Source organism: Budorcas taxicolor, chromosome 9, assembly GCF_023091745.1.
Source record: "Budorcas taxicolor isolate Tak-1 chromosome 9, Takin1.1, whole genome shotgun sequence".
NCBI lineage: Eukaryota > Metazoa > Chordata > Mammalia > Artiodactyla > Bovidae > Budorcas > Budorcas taxicolor.
Genome location: NC_068918.1, coordinates 87,592,399 through 87,611,764, shown reverse-complemented (window position 1 = coordinate 87,611,764; position 19,366 = coordinate 87,592,399). Strand labels below are relative to the sequence as shown.

General features: G+C 46.0%; 1 protein-coding gene across 1 annotated transcript in view; it reads left to right on the top strand.

The window, feature by feature from the left end:
* Positions 1-1,580: 1,580 nt before the first annotated feature.
* LOC128053363 (solute carrier family 22 member 2) overlaps positions 1,581-19,366 on the top strand; it is a 30,544-nt gene continuing 12,758 nt past the window's right edge. Inside the window, exons 1-8 of the mRNA XM_052645877.1 lie at positions 1,581-1,976; positions 4,016-4,119; positions 9,238-9,392; positions 11,671-11,839; positions 13,987-14,101; positions 15,648-15,754; positions 17,798-18,012; positions 18,832-18,940. Coding sequence (XP_052501837.1) covers positions 1,581-1,976; positions 4,016-4,119; positions 9,238-9,392; positions 11,671-11,839; positions 13,987-14,101; positions 15,648-15,754; positions 17,798-18,012; positions 18,832-18,940 — 1,370 coding nt within the window. The remainder of the gene's footprint in view (positions 1,977-4,015; positions 4,120-9,237; positions 9,393-11,670; positions 11,840-13,986; positions 14,102-15,647; positions 15,755-17,797; positions 18,013-18,831; positions 18,941-19,366) is intronic.

The window sequence follows — 19,366 nt, the reverse complement described above, 5'->3', positions numbered from 1 at the left end:
AGTCTCATTTCTTCTGTTCTCTTTTCTCCTTTGAATGGGCTTCCCCGGTGGCTCAGTGATAAAGAATCCACCTGTCAGTGCAGGAGACATGGGTTCCATCGCTGGGTCAGGAAAATCCCCTGGAGGAGGAAATGACAGCCCACTCCAGTACTCTTGCCTGGAAAAGTCCATGGACAGAGGAGGCTGGCAGGCTACAGTCCATGGGGTCGCAAAAGAGTTGGACAAGACTGAGTGACTGAGTACATCAAATAGTCAGTGGGTAGAGCTGCATGGATGAGCTTTGTGCTACAATTTTGTGCCAGAAATACTGCACCAGTTCTTGGTTCTAGAGTCTGGATCCACTCACTCAAACGGGGGTCCATGATGGCAGGAGCCCCACCCCCAGCCTGTCACCATCAAGCAGAGCCCCTCCAGGAGCCCAGCAGGACCCAGAGGAGGCAGACAGGGACCCCACAGGCACCCGGGTTCTTGCTTTGTTTAAAAAAAAAAAAACAAAAAAGATGTTTGCAGCTGCTTTGAGGAGAAGGACTTCTATGAGTCACTACTTTTAGACACATGCTGCTCTAGCCACAGGAAAACAGACCCTAACAGAAAAAGAAGAAGAAAGTAAACAAGATTAGATTTCTGGTGTTCTAATAGGCAGATATATCAAGAAGCCACCTTCCTAAAGTGGCAGCTGCCCACCTCGGTGAGGATCCTTCCACCCTCACCCAAGAAAGATGTCTGCCTGCTTCCCTTGCCCTTGGATGCGGCCAATGCCATCCTAAAGAGTACCCTCCGCACCAATCACAGGCAGAAATAACAAATAAGACAAAAAGGCAGCAGACCAAGACCGCCCCTGCCTGCGTCTCCACTTGACCTACATGTGGAGAGGACATATTATTCTTTCCTCACAATTGGGTCAAGCAGTTTCAGGATTCAAAGGCAGGAATGTCAAATTGTCCTTCTTGAAAGAGCAGAGTGGGGAAATCCGGGGAAATCAACACAAGGCAGCCCCAGCAGGTGCCAAGTCACGGGCTGCGGTGGGTAGTGGGAGTCCAGCAATCCAGTTCGTGAACCTCCCAAATCCAGACAAGAACTCTGGCCGGAGACTGTGATTCACACCGCACCCGGGGAGCACGGCCAAAATCCAGTTCGTTTCCCTGCAACACCTTAGTGAAAAGGTCGGCTGTGTGGGTGAGATATGAATGTATTTATTTTCTGGATGCTCGGTTTACTAAGAGAAAGATTAACAGGGCTGTGATACGTGAAAGCTCTCGGATTTCTCCCCGTGGGGGACATAGCAAGGATCGTTTGTGGGGCTGGGTGAGGGAGCGACCCACACACACGGGAGGGATGCGATAGTAAACACAGCATCTCACCTTGGGATTCTTCCGAGGAGCAGCAGGGTTCAGGGGCCAGGGAAGCGCCTGGGTGGGAGCTGGTCCCACCAGCAGAGGTTTGGACCAGAGGCTGGTCCCCTTTCTAAAGTACACTCACCCTTTGACTTTTGGTCGGGCCTTTGCTGAGCTGGCTGCAGCCTCGCTCAGCGACAACCGAGCAGCGCAGGAAAGAACCTCGGGATCTCTCTGCCCGGAATCATGCCGACGGTGGACGACATCCTAGAGCACATCGGGGAATTCAACTTTTTCCAGAAACAAACGTTCTTCCTCCTCTGTCTGCTCTCGGCCGCCTTCACCCCCATCTATGTGGGCATCGTCTTCCTGGGCTTCACCCCGGACCACCGCTGCTGGAGCCCGGGGGTGGCGGAGCTGAGCCGGCGATGCGGCTGGAGCCTGGCGGAGGAGCTCAACTACACGGTGCCGGGCCCGGGGCCCGAGGGCCAGTGCCTCCGCTACGAGGTGGACTGGAACCAGAGCGCCCTTGGCTGCCTGGACCCGCTGGCAGGCCTGGCCACCAACGGCAGTGCCCTGCCCCTGGGCCCCTGCGCGCAGGGCTGGGTATACGACACGTCCGGCTCCTCCATCGTGACCGAGGTAGGTGACCATGGGACTTAGAAGAGATAAACAGTGCAGCTTTCCTTAAGGAAGAACCCGGGGAAGCCCAGACGTGGAGTCAGAGGATCTCATAAAATCCTCGTTTCCAACCAAAACATACCGCCTCTTACTTGTCTAGAGTGTGAGTTAGTTGAAACTTCAAATTATGGCCATAATGATTCTAGCATATGCAAGTCTCAGTATAAGAAATAAACAAAAACATATCAGAATTCCTGGAAATAATGCCAGGAAAGGGGAAATTTCCAAGCCTCAGGCTGAATTTCTGGAAGCTGTATCCTCCTCCTGCCGTCATATGAATGGACAGACAGCCGACAGCTCCTAGAACTCACCTGACTGGTGCCTTACTGTGATACAATGTACTGTTCTCTCAATGGTTAACTTTCTTCTCTTTAGTTTGCTCAAAGTATATATGTCAAACTATTTGGGGTTGGAGCTTTTGCTATGGTACTATTAGTTTATTAAAAACCACACTTGACATTCCTACACTTGTCCGTCCCTGGTGGCTCAGAGGGTAAAGAATCTGCCTGAAGTACAGGAGACCTGGGTTCGAGCCCTGGTTTGGGAAGATCCCCTGGAGAAGGAGACGGCAACCCACTCCAGTATTCTTGCTTAGAGAATTCCATGGACAGAGGAGACTGGCAGGCTATAGTCCATGGAGTCACAAAAAGTTGGACACGAATGAGCAACATTAACACACAGAGTTGACATACATCTGATTGTGAGGCCTCTTTTCCATAAAAAGGAAAACAATGGAGGCTTGCTGTTTAAAAAAATTTTTATTGGAGTAGAGCCAAGTTACAATATTGTGTCAGTTTCAAGTGTGCAGCAAAGTAAATCACTCATACATATTCATACATTCACTCTTTAGATTTTTTTCCTACATAGACTATTGCATAATACTGAGTAGAGTTCCCTGTGCTCTGTAGTAGGTCCCTGCTATTTATCTATTTTATATACAATAGTGAGACATGATTTTATTGGAGGCAAAGCAAAATAGGGGGACAAGATTATCCTACAAAGAAAGCCAGGTGCTTGGCTTAACTTAAAAGGACCACTTGGACGATGTGAAGATACTCTGTCTGAACAGACATTTAGGCAGAAGAGCCTTTTTTCCTAAGGATCTAAAGTGGTCTGACAGTCACATGAAACGTGAAGGATTGAAGATTTAACACCATACAATTTTTAAGAGGCCTTACAGCTTGGCTCATCTCACTCATTCATACAGAGATGAGGAAACTGAGGTCCAGGGCAGAGAAAAATTTTGCCCCAGACAGTGAGAAGGCCTTCCCAAGTGGCTCAGTGGTAAAGACTGTGCCTCCCAATGCAGGAGATACAAGGGATATGGGTTCAATCCCTGGGTAAGGCAGATCCCCTAGAGGAGGGAATGGCAACCCACTCCAGTATTCTTGCCTGGGAAATCCCACGGACAGAAGAGCCTGGGGGGCTACAGTCCATAAGGTTGCAAAGAGCTGGACGCGACCAAGCCACTGAGCACACACTGCACGCACAGAGAGAAACTTGGTTCTAAGCCCTAGAAACCGGATCTCCCAAACTCCGGCCGGCACCTGCGACTCCTACAACACTGCCTCTTGTTCCAAATGAGAGCAAAGGCCACAGCCATGCGCAAGATGCTAATTCCCCTAATTTAAAGAGACACCAAACTTCCCAGCTTCCTTGAGGCAGCACTTGTAACATGTCCACGCACCTATTTGCCTCTGTGCATTGAAATTAGAAAAAGGAATGGTTCGTGCACAAGTAATTACCTAATTTCAGCTGATTTAGCCAAAACAGAGTTTAGCCTGATGACATACCACCAGGTAGAATGCTAAACAGGCTGCGGGTCAAATCTTCAGATTGTGTAAAGAAAGTTAACACAAGCAAGGAGAGAGTTGGGTTATTGTCATCCAGCTACTCAGTGCAATACAAGGAGTGCCTCCCGTGTCCCCTGGGCTGAGTCGTGTCTGACAGGACTTTGTTTTCTTTCTCTCCCAACTCGGGACCCCTGCGGCCCCTCGCAGTTTAACCTAGTGTGTGCCGACTCCTGGATGCTGGACCTGTTTCAGTCGGCGGTGAATGTAGGATTTTTTATCGGTTCTATGAGTATCGGCTACATAGCAGACAGGTAGGTGTGCCACAGAAGTGGTGGGACTGAAACCGTCCGAGGAGAGCACCCGCCCCTGCCTGAATGCCCTCCTACCCCACAGCACACCGGCCACACTTCCCTGGATGGTCACGACAGTCTTAGATTTCTCCCTGCTCTGTCTGTACTTTCTCATTCTCGGGGCTCATCGAGGGATGTTTCAGCATCGGGTAGCAGTGTTTCCTTGTGGGTTGTCCAGAAGCTGAGGGTGAGACGGGAGAGATGACAGATGAAAGATGACTGGATCCCTTTCATAATCCTGAATCTTCATTTGGCTTCCTGCCATCCCCCCCGCCATCCACATTTGGGGCCTCTTGCCTCTTCCCTCTCAAGTCCCAGAGCCGGGTAGAATCTCACTAGTGTTCTTACCTGAGCCTAAGGGGGTGCAGGATTCCTGAATTGGGACCCCAGAGCCAGATGTAATTGTTGAGTTGGCCAGAAAGTTCCTTTGTGTTTTCTCTTATGATCTTACAGAAAACTTTGAATGAACCTTTTGGTTAACCCAATATATGTGTGGAAGGTACAATATAACGGGGAAGGGGAAGCAGGGTCTCCACACTGACAGAGGTAAGGATTGGATTCCATAATGTCACGTCCCAAGAGATAAATGAAGGGAGATTTCTCCAGGTGGGACGCATGGCCGGTGGTCTTCTCACTTGGGTCTGAATCGTCAGGAGGTTGTTTTCAGTGGCTCGTACCAATCCAGCTCTTCCTGGGTCTCTTATTTATCCATCGTTTTGTAATCCCACATTCACTGTGCTGAAAGTTCCTCATAATGTGCATCTTTACTCATTGATCTGATTGATCAATGATCAATTAGACATTATTAGGAGTCCCCTAAAGAGACAGGGAAAGGAGGGCTTCCCTGGTGGCTCAGGCAGTAGAGAATCTACCTGCAATGTAGGAGACCCAGGTTCGATCCCTGGGTCAGGAAGATCCCCTGGAGAAGGACATGGCAACTCACTCCAGTATTCTTGCCTGGAGAATCCCATGGACACAGGAGCCTGGGGGGCTACAGTTTATGGGGTCACAAAGAGTTGAACATTACTGAGTGACTAAAAAAGGGAGAGGAATAGAAAAATCGGCTCTGTCCTTGGTAAGCACCTTAGCTAATTTGGCTATCAGAGCTATCATACCAACTGTTTACTGGGTGTGTTTTCTATGCCAGGCAGTGTGAGCAACATTTTAAACAGTATCACCCTCTTAAACTGTTAGTCACCTAGTGAGATGGCGCTGCATGACTGAGCAATGAATAGATAGTCTCATAACTTGTTATAAACTACACATGTTTAATTCTGAAATAAATGGTAAATATGCCTACTGCCTTCTCCAGCTCTATCTTTGGTACAGATAAACCCACACCTGTGAGCTTAATATGAAACGCAGGTAGAACATTTTGTCTGATGATACTGCGTGGTCTGTCTGGATTAAAACTGGCAAATATGTCAAAGATGAATAAGGCTGGCTGAGTCAGTCACACCTCAGGGGCATCTGAACGTTCACAGCCAGGACTCCCTGTGGCAGCAGGCAGGAGGGGAGTGACAGAGGGGGGCGCTAGGTCTGAGGCAGCCCTGGGCCTCGTGCCTCTTCTGTAACGGCCTGTGCACCTTCTTTCAGAGGCTCCTCTTGAGACTCTGTGTGGCGAAGAGGCTGGTGAGGTGCAAGGGGAGGGCGTTTGCTTCCACTAGTATTGCTACTGAACTGAGGGCAGTGGTTTGGAGATGATCCTTTAAGAAGGAAGAAGCACCCTAACGAGGGCGGTCCCGAGTCCACCCTGCTCCAGCGTGTGGCTGCTCGGGCCCCTGGCCCCTGGCTCCCTCTCCACTCCCGCCCGCACTGGAAAGAGCAGACTAACACTCAACTCGCCAGCACGGAAGTGAACAAATAGGTGACCGAGCTTCACAGTTGGTTAAATAAATGAGTTAATTATTCCCATCCCACTCAGAGAGTAGGAAACGGGTTATAATTCTCTCCTGATGGTGCATCCCCGGGCGATTATCCACCTTCTTAATGACCTCATCATTTTGTTCCCTTTGTTGAAATCTCCTGTGTAAAGCTGATGAGTCATCATTCTTTCCCCCCGCAAGCTGTACACATCCCTCTATTTCTTTTTCTTAAACTGTCTGAAGTCTGGTTGGTTATTACCCCCTTTCTCCTCTGCTGTGTGCAAATAAGGGTATGGAATAAGATGACTGCCAGAGGGGTCCAATGAGGATGCTTTGTCTTTTGCACACTCAACAGCTGTTTCTGAACAACTCTCAGGTTTTATACAATGGGACAAGAATCTCATGGGAACCCATTTGATGCTACAGATTAAACAAAATAGATTGCTATAAGGAATTTCCAAAATATGACCTAACAGCTGAAGGGGTGAGGAGTCTTTTAAGAGCTGAAGTGTCTTTTAGAAGAAAGCCAGGAACACCAAGCCAGACTTCTGAGGGTCAGCTTTGCAACCCTCAGGTGGGAGGGAGGGAAGATACACGCTAGAAAATTTGGAAATAAGCCTTTTATAAGATGTCTCACTTGTTTCATTATCCAGACTGCCTAAAGAACGATTGTGAGAATCATCTGACACAAAAAAGTAATCGATCAGCGACTCCAGGCTTTTTACTCCAATGATCAGTAATTCAATGTCAGGCTTGTAAATGTTTTATTTTATTTTATGTTGACCATGGGATCTTAGTCCCCTGACCAGGGGTCAACCCATGCCTCTTGCTTTGGAAGGCAGAGTCTTAACCGCTAGATTATCAGAGAAGTCCCATCAGGCTTATGAATGTTTAACTGACTCTCTAAAGGAGAAAGCCCTGACTTGTAGTTTGCTGATCTCCATGCTGTTGATGCTCCCATAGAGGTCCATTTCAAGCTACCAAAGTGAGGTCATGAACACAGAGTTGGAGAAATACGCACCATCCTATGGCATTTCCACCGTATAAATGTAACAAAAAGATGTAAAAGACCTCATGAGCATAGATAAATAAATACTCAAACACTGCAAAATAATCAGGAAGAGATGTTTTGCATATTTATTACACTAGCTTTTAACGCAATTTACTTTAGAGTAAGCGTTTACGTTCATTTTTCATAACGGTCCATTTAACACTCAGCTCACAAATTTTCTGAAAGTCTATCAGTCAGTTCTTGAGAGTCACCACTACGCTGTTCAGATTTCATAATGGAACCAGATCCAAACAGAATCAAAGTCCCAGTGGGTTGCAGTCAGGCTTACCCAACTCTGTGGAATCTTCCAAAACAAGCTGTCCCCTACCTACTATGTGCCAGTCATTGTACTGGACATCATGGTGTATTATATCTCACTAGGATCCTAACAGCCTTGAAGAGGAAAGTTATCATCCACAGTTTGCACAGGAGGAGACTGAGGCTCAGTGAAATGAAAGCAGTGCTTCCCAAATGTTAACGTGCATGTCAACCACCTGGGGGGTTTGTTAGAATTACGATTCTGATCCATTGGGTCTGGAGTGGGCCTGAGGATCTGCCTTTCAAACCACCCTCTGGCAATACTCATATCCCCAGGCCACAGTCGGAGTGGCAAGTAGCTAAAGGATTTATGAAGCCAATGGTACAGGAGTCCACCCACTCTCTTTGATTTTCTCTCTTTCTTTCATTTAACTACTTAAGTGGTTCTGTTGTAGGAGGGCAGGAAGGTAGGGATGTCTCAAACCAGTCTCCCGAACCTCCAGAATTTCTTCCAGCCCTACCTTACTGTTTTAATCGCCTTGTGTCCATCTGTGAAATTGTCCCCTAGTGAACTGCGTTCGTAGATTCGAGTTTCTGAAGGTTCCCACTCTCTGAGTTTCAAACGGTGAATGCCCCCTCTCATCAGCCATGGGATTTTGTCACCTAGGGGAGCACGATTGCGGTGCTTTGTGGTCACCCAAGTCAACTTTGGAAGTTGAAGAAATCTCATTTGAACGTGTGCTTATAAATTCTTTGAGGATAAGTGAAGGGGGTTGGGTAGGAGAACATGGAAAGAAAGGCTAAAACGTTGTGTCGAGTTGTGACTTTGGAAGGCTGTGGATAAAAGGCTAAGGGGGTATACGTTTACAGTGGGGAATAGTTGACTGAGAATTCAAAAATGATGTAGTCAACACAGAGTTTTAAGAAGTTTGGCAATTTACATCGATTCCCAATGGGACTGCTTGATCTTTAAGTTTCAGATTTAAAGCATTAATAATATCCATAAGACAGCTCACAGGATAAGGCTCAGAATATTATCTATAGCCCTTGAGAAAGAGCTAAGGGTCTTGACTGTGCTTGATGACATTATTTAGTTATTATTTAGTCTCCTTTGACTGCTGTCCTTTGTTTCCACATTTCTCACTTCTCTGATTAAACTCATTCTTTGACCAAAGTTTTCTGCAGACAGAAGGCAGGCAGAGGGCATGGTGGTGTGGGGTGGGGGCAGGAAGCATACGGTCCTGTTCTGTTTCTGTAAAGACAAGGTTAAGCCCAGGTTCCCACATTTTCCTCTACTCTGTGTACTTAGACACTCCCAGGTCCTTGAACCAATGAAACCCAAGTCCCCATAATAAAATGTACAGGAGCTCTCCTGCTAGGGGACTCCACGACAAAGGCCTAAGGGAGGGGAACACAAGAGGTGAGGGCACAAACAACCGTTTCCATGGAGACACACAAATACCATGAAGTCCAAAGGCAGTGTTGAAATGGATAGGGAAATTCACTGAACGCTGAGTTTTGTTTTTTCTAAAGCAAAAGCTCCTGGGTGGGCAGTTGAGTCTGTTCGTGGAGAGGCCCAGCCCATGTGATGATGGAAGGCTTAGATAGGCCCTTGGGGCATTCAGGACCGGGGAGCTCGAAGAATCTCCCCTCCCTGAGTACCCTCCACAGTGTGAGGCTGAGAGATTCTGCAGCCCAGAAAGGGTCTCGCTGTTTACACATCGTGCCAACGGAACAGACCCAAAGTCAAGGATTCTCTTGGAGGGAATCAATCTGTTCCTCTTGAATTTCCATCCTTCAGCGTTGACCCCCACTTTAGTTAGAGTTCCATAGCTTGTGTGAATTTTCTACAACTTTCGTGAATCTAATCTGATGCCATTCCCTCTCTTCGTTTTCTCTTCACAGGTTTGGCCGTAAGCTCTGCCTCTTGATTACAATCCTCATAAATGCTTCATCTGGAGTGCTCATGGCCATCTCCCCAAACTACACATGGATGCTAATTTTTCGCTTGATTCAAGGACTGGTCAGCAAAGCAGGCTGGTTAATAGGCTACATCCTGAGTAAGAACACTTGTGATTGTAGCTGTGGGAACAAAGGTTGGCTGGCAAAATACAGTCAGTCTGGTGGCGGAAGCTACACAGAAAACTGGACTCAGCTTCAAGACAACGTTGAAAGATTTTTCTTTCTGTATCAAAAGAATTTCTAAAATCTTTTCATTAGACTCATTCTACATTCCTCCTAGAAAGAAAACAATGGAACAGGATTGAGAGTAAACAGTGTGCCATCCAAAGTCTTATATAACGCTTTAGGAATTTTTGCTTTCTGTACCCTAGTGTGTTCCATAGAGAGAACGTCTAGCCTACCAGGCTCTTCTGATTGTTGTTCTGCCACTAAGTCGTGTCTGACTCTTTGCGACCCCATGGACTGCAGCACACCAGGCTTCCCTGTCTCTCACCGTCTCCTGGAGCCTGCTCAGACTCGTGTCCATTGAGTCGGTGATGCCGTCCAACCATCTCATCCTCTGTCGTCCCCTTCTCCTCTTGTCCTCAATCTTCCCCAGCATCAGGGTCTTTTCCATCAAGTTGGCTCTTCAAATCAGGTGGCTAAACAATTAGAGCTTTTGCTTCGGTCCTTCCGATGGATATTCAGAGTTGATTTCCTTTAGGACTGACTGGTTTGAACCCCATGAACTTTAGTACCAGGCTCTACAGAGAGAACATTCAATGAGAAACATGCTAGATTTATAAGAGACTTTATTAGTTTGAGCACATCCACTCTAGCAAACCACAGTTATCCTCAAATTATATGCAAGGAAACTGAGGATACAAGTACTGTGGTCAATCTCGGGTCCTCAGCAAGCCACTTGTAGGACCAGGAATATCATTTACATCCTACTCATTAGGAGCCAGAGCTATGCTTAAGCTCCATGGATTATAGGCAAATATTTACATTATAACAGCAGAGCATCTTTAAAGTGATATTAAGAAGACTTACCACCACACTTAGATTTTGGGAATTCACTTCATCATTGCTTTTCTTTTGGGTACATTCAAGTAGCATCCACACAAAGGGAAATGGACTCTGAAATTTAAATAATAATAATACATCTCTCATTTCACACAAGAGAAGTAGAATATCTGTGCTTATAACTGGCCCAGGAGAGGGGCCAGTACATTTGGGGGATTCTATGAGATGAGGAGGAAATGGTGCCTTTAATACTTTTCAGTGCCTGTCACGGTAGTCCCCTGATCTATGTGAGGACAAAAAAGAGATGAATGCATGTAGTTATTTGATGAGGAACGTGGCCTCTGAAGACATGACATCGAAATACGTAACTTTTGGACGTAGATTTCAGCCTCCTCTCGGTACTTTCTCCTCTAGTGTCCTTACGATGTCCTTATGGTGCCCTTGCCATGCACCCTTTTTCTGCTTTTCTACTTGCTACCCCAAGACCTCATCCGTGACCCCAACCACTTTGAAAGACAGATGTTTCCATTTATTATGTACACAATTTCATCTGTCTTTGTAAGTACTTTTGGATAGTTCACAGTACTTCATAGAAATAATTTCAGAGAACATTTCTATTTGGTTTACAAATAGCTGAAATCTTTAACACGATAACCAAACATTTCAAGCGAAATTCTGTGGTTCATGGAATATCTGGCATGTCAATTTTAGAATGTCTGTGACATAAAGATGACTATTGCCTAAAGCCATGTACCATGGACTTCATATAGCTGTCAGGTGTATGGCGTAGGATAAGGCAATAATTATACCACGTGCAGTGTTATGCCTTTAAACCAGTTCTTGGAGAATAAAAAACCTGATTCATAGTGTTTTCCAACTTCTAAGTTGTGAATACTCACACCACGACTGATTTTAAGATACCAATGGGTTAAAAATCAGCTTGCAAAATTCCTAAAATTTTAAAAATTAGTTCTTGCCAGCCAGTACTAGCTGACTTCAGTCAACTTGGAAACGCACCCCTTAGGTTTTCAAGCCATTTGCACACATTAACAGGATGGCCAAGAAAAAGTTTAACTCATGTAAGAGAACATGAGCTATTATACTGAGCTATTCATTTACGTGAAAATCATCTATGCTCTAAATTCAATGCTTATTCCATGTAATGTGGGATTATGAGACTTTATATTAACACAATAGCAATAATCATAACAGAATAGGTCCCAAAGGACACTTAAATGTTCTCTAAGAGCTGTATAGAAAATTCTGGAGGTTGGACTGCATTTTCGAGGTTGGCATTCTAGTTGTCCTTTCATTGGATCACCAGCTTCCTGTCGTACTGACTGGTGCTGGCCCTTTGGGTTCTCTCCACAGTTACAGAATTTGTCGGGCTGACATACCGGAGGACAGTGGGGATTGTCTACCAAGTGGCCTTCACGGTTGGACTCCTTGTGCTTGCTGGGGTGGCCTATGCGCTTCCGCACTGGAGGTGGCTTCAGCTCACCGTGACTCTGCCCAACTTCTGCTTCTTGCTCTATTACTGGTAAGTCCACATGGAACAAAAAGGAAAGAAACTGAAATATTACATTTAACTAAAAAGGCTATCTTCCCCCAGTGCACACCATCCATCCAGCCTAAGCTGTCCTTCACTCTCCTGTTTCACGGAAAACCCAGGTCCGTGTTTCAGGGCTGAAAATTACAAGTTTCCACCTGTCTCCCCCTCTGGAAACCAAATGTTCTTTCACTTTGAACAAAGAGCTTTATGACTTGGATCTCACATTTTCACATTATTTATGTGGTTTTAAAAATTAGCTTCTAGTGGCCGTAATACCATTTGAAGAGACTGAGAATATTACCGTTCTTATTCTGCCTCTCCTCAGAAGAAACTCCAAGATGGAGAAGGTGAAGGGTGACGCTGTTGTCACCACTTGCACCGCCAGGTCCGCAGCAGACATCCCCAGTCAATCACAGCAGTTTTTATCCCAGATTAGGCCAATGTGGCACCCCAGTCAGACCATACCAATCAATCAGAGTTAACAGAGCAAGTGAAATGTCAGTCATTCCTGCCCAAGGGAAACATGGAAATAGCAGAAACTCTCAAAAACTCCTAATGTGAGGTTATCTGAGATACAATAAAAAGGGTGATGGATTATCCACCAAATCTCCTTTGCAAAAACCCACTTATTTACCTCCTGGACATAGCTACCTATTCTTCCCATATGTGCCTTGTCTAAGGATTTAACATCTAAACCCTTTCCAGGAAGCCTGTTTCTTCTCCAAAAGCCAGTAATATTCTGAGGGTGATTCTTAGCTCCTTCCCTCTATCCTTTCTACCCCCTTTCTATCTCGGAATCCACCCCCTTGTTTTTTCCTGTTCTCATTAGGAGCTCATTATTTATTGCCTGGCTTTCTGGACAGATTCATAACTGGTCTGTTTGGCGTCAGCTTTCCTATCCTCTAGTCCATGCTTCGCATTGCATTGAAAAAATCCAGGTCTACCTCCTTACTCTGTGCCTTAAATATTTTTCAATAGTCTTATTCTCCTCAGAATGACGTAATGCTTTAGCATTAGGGCCAGGTATTATCCAAGTTCTGACCATCTCTGAAGCACTTCTTGCCACTTTTACTCAATTGAGTCAAATTTAGTTTTCTAACAATTTCACAAGCCCCACAATAGAGCTGCTTTTTCAAAAGATGACTCAAGATGAAGAGTAGAAAACAGGTGTTTGGGCTGTTTTGTTTTCTTCAGATAAATATTCAGAAGTGGGATTTCTGGATAATACAGTAGTTCTATTTCTAATATTATTCCATACCTTTCTCCATGGTGGCTGCACCAATGTACATCCCCACCAATAGTTCACCAGGATTCCCTTTTCTCCATATCCTCACCAGTACTTGCTATTTCTTGTCTTTTTGATAACAGCCACTCTGACAGATTGAGGTGATATCTCAACTGTAGTTTTGATTTGCTTTTCCCTGGTGATTAGTGATGTTGAGCATCTTTTCATGTCCTTAGTGGCCATCTGTATATCTTCTTTGGAAAAATGTCTGTTCCAATGCTCTGTTCATTTTTGTTTATTTTTAAAATTAAAAAAAGGTTTGGCTGTGCTGCATCTTTGAGGCCGTGCGTGGGCTTTCTCTAGTTGCAGTGAGTGGAAGCCACTCTCTAGTGATCGTACACGGGCTTCTCATCGCAGTGGCGGCTTCTCCTGTTATACAGCACGGGCTCTACAGTGCAGCCTCAGTCGTTGTGGTACACAGGCTTAGTTGCTCCAAAGCATGTGGGATCTTCCCAGACCAGGGATCAAACCCTTGTCCCCTGCATTGGCAGGTGGATTCTTAACCCCTGGGGCCATCAGGGAAGTCCCACTCTGCTCATTTTTAAATCAAATTGTTTGGATTTTAGCTATCAGGTTGAATGAGCTCTTTATATATTTTGGATATCAACCCCTTATTCGATATATAGCTAGCAAGTATTCTCTCCCGTTCAGTAGGCTGTCTGTTCATTTTGTTGATGGTTTCCTTTACTGTGAAGTCTCCACACAATTTTCCTTCCTCTGTAGATACAACCAAACCTCTTTATGTAAAGCCCCTCCCAGAAATTGGCTTGTGACCGCTGAGCAGGTGGAGGGCCAAGTAGGATTTTCCCCTCTACTTAACAGCACTGATGACACTTTTTCTGTGCCCCAGGTGTGTACCTGAGTCTCCTCGATGGCTGATCTCCCAGAACAAAAATGCAAAAGCCATGAAGATCATTAAGCATATTGCAAAGAAAAATGGAAAACCCTTGCCCGGATCTCTTCAGGTGAGCCAGCAGCTGAAGTAGCAAAGCAGGGAACTGTGAAAAGGAGGAAAAAGCATGCACTGTCTCCACGGGGAGCCGCAGAAGGGGCCCACCTCCCATGCACAGCAGGATATTCCTGTTGTACTAAGATTTGTGGTTCCCAGTAGAATATTTTAAGCAGATGGGAAACATCAAAGGAAACCAAAAGTCATTTGAAAGTCAAATGAGGAGCTTCTATCTTGTTCATCTCTTGACTGTGTTGGCCCTCAGCCCCAGTACAGAGGGAAGAATCTTCAAACACCAATAATTCCTTAGAATTTTTAAAATTTTAGATAAAAAATGGTCCCAAAATATTTTAAACAACCCCCTGCCTTCCTGAATAGAACAAATCAACGTGTCCATTTTCCGTGCACTTAGCATTTCGCCTTTAGTAGACCTCATCACCTTTAGTTTAAAACTTTTCACCTGACAGGACCTGGTAAAGAGAAAATCAAGCTTACTAGGAATTTATATTGACATAATAGCAAGTCATTTCTGATGAGGCTCTAAAATGAGTGACCTGTACAAATCTGAGATTGACTTGACATTCACAGTGAGAGACTCAGAGGCCTTTTCCCTTCACTTCCTCTCTGGGTGGTTAGAGTACCTATTGTTTTTTCTGCATAAACAACTGGCATAGCACTGATTCTTAGAATTCAGATCCTCTTGGACACTGGCCAGGGAATAAAGCACACATGGGTCACTGTCTGCCCCCCGGTCAGAGTTCATGTGAGGACGCTAAGTCCGGTCATTGCTGGTTCCCTGGAGGCTTCTTCCAACACCAGCTTGACCGGTCCAGCATAGACTGTGTCCTTCTAGAGTGGGCTTCTCAATTCACCACGGGAACCTGTGAACATGCATTTCCCTCTGGCTGGGCTGGGGCCAGAGATTTTTTGCTCTTTATTATTTTAATATTGTATTTTATTTATTTGTTTGGCTGCACCAGGTCTTAGTTGAGACATGCAGGATCTTAGATCTTCATTGCAGCATATGAGATTTGGCATGCAGGACCTACCTGGTTCCCTGACCAGGGATCAAACCCAGGCCTCCTGCACTGAAGTCTTAGCCACTGAATCACCAGAGAAGTCCCCAGAAACCTTTCATTCTAACAAGCCCCAGGTGATGCCAACGCTGGTCTGAGTGCCACGGTCCTCGAGCAGTCTCCTATTGGGCCTCACTCAGGTCTGGGTGTGCAGAGAGGTTGTGTCAATGCCCTCAGCCCTCAGGGTCACTGGAGGACCTCAGTTTTACCCCCACCACACTTTACCAACAGCATCCCATAATATATATGCATGAATTACCCCGCTTCTCTGTAGCCCAGTATCCTCTTCTGTGAGACATAGTGAAAAACATAAAATCTAACTTGTAGGGTGGTTATATTGATTAAATGAGTTAATGTGTGTGAAGGGCTTAGCTAGCTCTGGGCACATTAAAAGCAATTAGCAAGTCTAAGGTATTATGTTCCCTGGGTGACCCTGGGACGCTGTCATGAAATATACAAAACTATTGCTATTGTTTATATTCTCAGAGCCTCAGACCCGATGAGGAAGTTGGCGAGAAGTTGAATCCTTCATTCCTTGACTTGGTCAGAACCCCTCAAATAAGGAAACACACCTTGATCTTGATGTACAACTGGTAAGGATTATTATCCACTTTAAAATCTCTCCAAATTCTTTTAATCTCCATCATCCACATAGAGGGAGGGACCAAGAGTACCTTCAAAACGTAGCCTAGGTCCAGTCAGCATCAGTGGTAGATTGCAAGTGGGCTCATTTATATTTTCGTCAGGCAGATGTTGAAATCAGCTTACAGACCCAACACATAGACCACTACAGTCTCAACCTTGGCTTTACCTTAAGAATCACCTGGGAGTTTATAAAATACCAAGGCCAGACTCCTCTCCCACAAAGACATGGATTTAATTGTCAAGGCAAGGAACCAGGAACCAATACTTTAAAAATCTTCCAAGTGATTCTAATGTCAAACTGAGACAATTGGTATAGATTTTTTAAAAATTGAAGTGTAATTGATTTACAATATGTTAGTTTCAGTTATACAGCACAGCGATTCATATATATGTATATATGCTTCAAACTCTCTTCCCTTATAGAAGTGGTAGAAGTGTTAGCCACTCAGTTGTGTCTGACTCTTTGTGATCCCGTGGACTGCAGCCTGCCAGGCTCCTCTGGCAGGAGTCCATGAGAAGGAGAGGACTCCATGAGAATTCTCCAGACAAGAATACTGAAGTGGGCCGCCATTCCCTTCTCCAGGGGATCTTCCTGACCCAGGGACTGAACCTGGGTCTCCTGCATCGGCAGATAGATCAGATTCTTAACCATCTGAGTCATCAGGGAAGCCCTGGCAGGTTGTTACTAAATACTGATAGAGTCCCCGGTGCTGTACAGTAGGTCCTTGTTGCGTAGATTAATTGATATGAGTGTAGATCTCTACTGCAAGGCCTTTTCTTTTCTGCCTGGAGAAAATGTAAATAAATAAACTTCACAAACAAGACTACCCGACAGGTATAACCGCTGACTCCACATCCAGTAGCAAGTCTGAGCATCCTCACTGCCTGCAGGCTGCTCCAGAGCGCTGGGCCGCAGGCTCCGCACCAGCCTCTGCACCACACAGCACGGTTTCCCTTCACTGAGTGACATCACTGGGATGACACTGAGCAGCCAAATGATGCTTCACAGTCACTGACAGAAGGGGACGCCCCTGGTGGTCCACGCTCCCACTGCAGGGAGCACAGGATCGATCCCTGGTCGGGGAACTAAGATCCTGAATGTCCTGCATGCCACATGGGACAGCTAAACAATAAAAGACTATCCACAGTCGCTGACAAAAGCAAAGCTTACCAGGAGTTAATTTAGCAGCCTTCACAATATTGCATGCGAAATGCATCAGGGAAACCTGGCCTCATTATCCTCATATTTTCCATTGCAGACATTCAACACTTGCGGTCAACAAAACCAAAAACATCATCTAAGTCTTGTTTGTGAATGGATAAACAACAGGGACCTACCATATAGCTCAGAGAACGAGATTCGGTATCCTATGGTCAACCAAAATGGAAAAGAATATAAAAAAAGAAAGCATATATGTAAAAATTAATTGATTTTAGTGTGTTGTCTGTGTCATGCAGAAGATAAATCATCAAAAGTGGGGCTGTATCCATTTGGGAATTTGGTTCCCACTTGGTCTCCTGTGTTCCTTATGTTTGGATTAAGTAGTCATTAGAAGACCAGAATGGAGAAGGAAATGGCAATCCACTCCAGCACTCTTGCCTGGAAAATCCCGTGGATGGAGGAGCCTGATAGGCTACAGTCTATGGGGTCGCAAAGAGTCGGACACGACTGAGCGACTTCACTTCACTTCAGAAGACCAGAAAGAGAAAAGATTAACAACCACTAATAACCTGAAACAGTTTTACTAAATAAATCCTTCCACTAAGACATTGCTTCTCGCCTTTCAATTTGGCCAGGGAATGTTAGCCTAATTCTTTCCCTTTCTAGACTCTGCGGTTACAGCCAGTCACCATAATGGGTCAGATGGTGTAAAAGCAGTGAAATGGAGGGAACAGCAATAATAAGATGACAAAGAAAGGTGTCCTACAGTCAAGCTTTCGGTGACTTGCTCTCAATGCTTGTCTTGATCTGAGCTCTCCTCTTTGCTCAGGTTCACGAGCTCTGTTCTCTACCAGGGCCTCATCATGCACATGGGCCTTGCGGGGAGCAACATCTACCTGGACTTCTTCTACTCTGCCCTGGTCGAGTTCCCTGCAGCCTTCCTCATCATCCTCACCATTGACCGCATAGGTCGCCGTTATCCATGGGCCTTATCAAATATGGTGGCGGGGGCAGCCTGTCTAGCCTCGGTTTTCATCCCTGAGGGTAAGTGCCTGGCCAAGCTGGGGTCTCATCTGCCAAGGCCCTAAGAAGGGGCCAGGGGTGGGGCCGGGGGGAGGAAGCGGGAAGCATAGCCCTTTGATAGGAAGACCGTGTTTTTCAGCATGGAAGTCTGTTTGGAAAGAATGAATGAAATATCTGGGACTTTCCTGAGTGAACGCATATGGCAACTCTGCCTATAAGAGCCACGGCACCCCCTGATGGCCTGATGCGATATAATCACAGCCACTGGTTCTCTGAGTTGGGCTTCCCTGGTGGCTCAGATGGTAAAGCATCTGCCTGTGATGCAGGAGACCTGGGTTTGATCCCTGGGTTGGGAAGTTCCCCTGGAGAAGGACGTAGCAACCCACTCCAGTCCTCTTGCCTGGAAAATCCTACGGACGGAGGAGCCTGATAGGCTACAGTCCATGGGGTTGCAAAGAGTCGGTTCTCTGATGTAATACAACAAGAGAGGCTAGGAGGACCCACGCCTAGGGCCATCCAGCTGGGCCAGCACAGAGAGCAGGCTCTTTCTTCTGGGTCCCCTCTACAGACGAAAGTTGGTGGAACTTTGGAAGCGAGTGTCATTCGGGTGTCATTAACGACTGAGGTCTAAAGTGAGGAGTGTGCTAGAACCGTGAGGCTAACACAAGCAGACGCCCCAGATTTTGCAGAGCCGCCCTGAGTCTGCAGAAGCACCGATGGTGCACTCTTGTCCCGTTCTAGCGGATGCACCGTCTCCTTGCCCCTCCCCTCTGCCCCCGAGCCCCGCTGGGCGACCCGGGAGCCTGCGCAGCACGCGTCAGCCATGTGTTTTCCTCTCAGATCTACACTGGCTAAGAGTTACGGCTGCTTGCCTGGGTCGGATGGGGATCACAATGGCCTATGAGATGGTCTGCCTGGTCAACGCGGAACTGTACCCCACGTTCATCAGGTGCGTACGTCCCCCTCAGCGCGAGGAGGGCAGCTGGGACATCTGTTTACTGGTGAGAATGACCACAGGTGCCAACAGAGGACAACTCACCTTTTTTAAGAAATTTATTTTATTGATGTACAGTTGATTTACAGCAGTGTGTCAATTTCTACTGTACAGCAAAATGATTCGGTTATACATGCATATATACATTCTTTTACGTATTCTTCTCCACTACAATTTATCACAGGATGTTGAATCCAGTTCCCTGTGCTATACAGTAGGACCTTGTCGTTGATCCATCCTGTATAGAATAGTTTTGTCTCTGCTAACCCCGAAGCCCCAGTCCAGCGCTCTCACGCCTTCCCTTGCTCCTTGGCACCCGCAAGTCTGGCATCTGTGTCTGTGAGTCTGCTTCTGTTTTGCAGATAAGCTCATTTATATCAT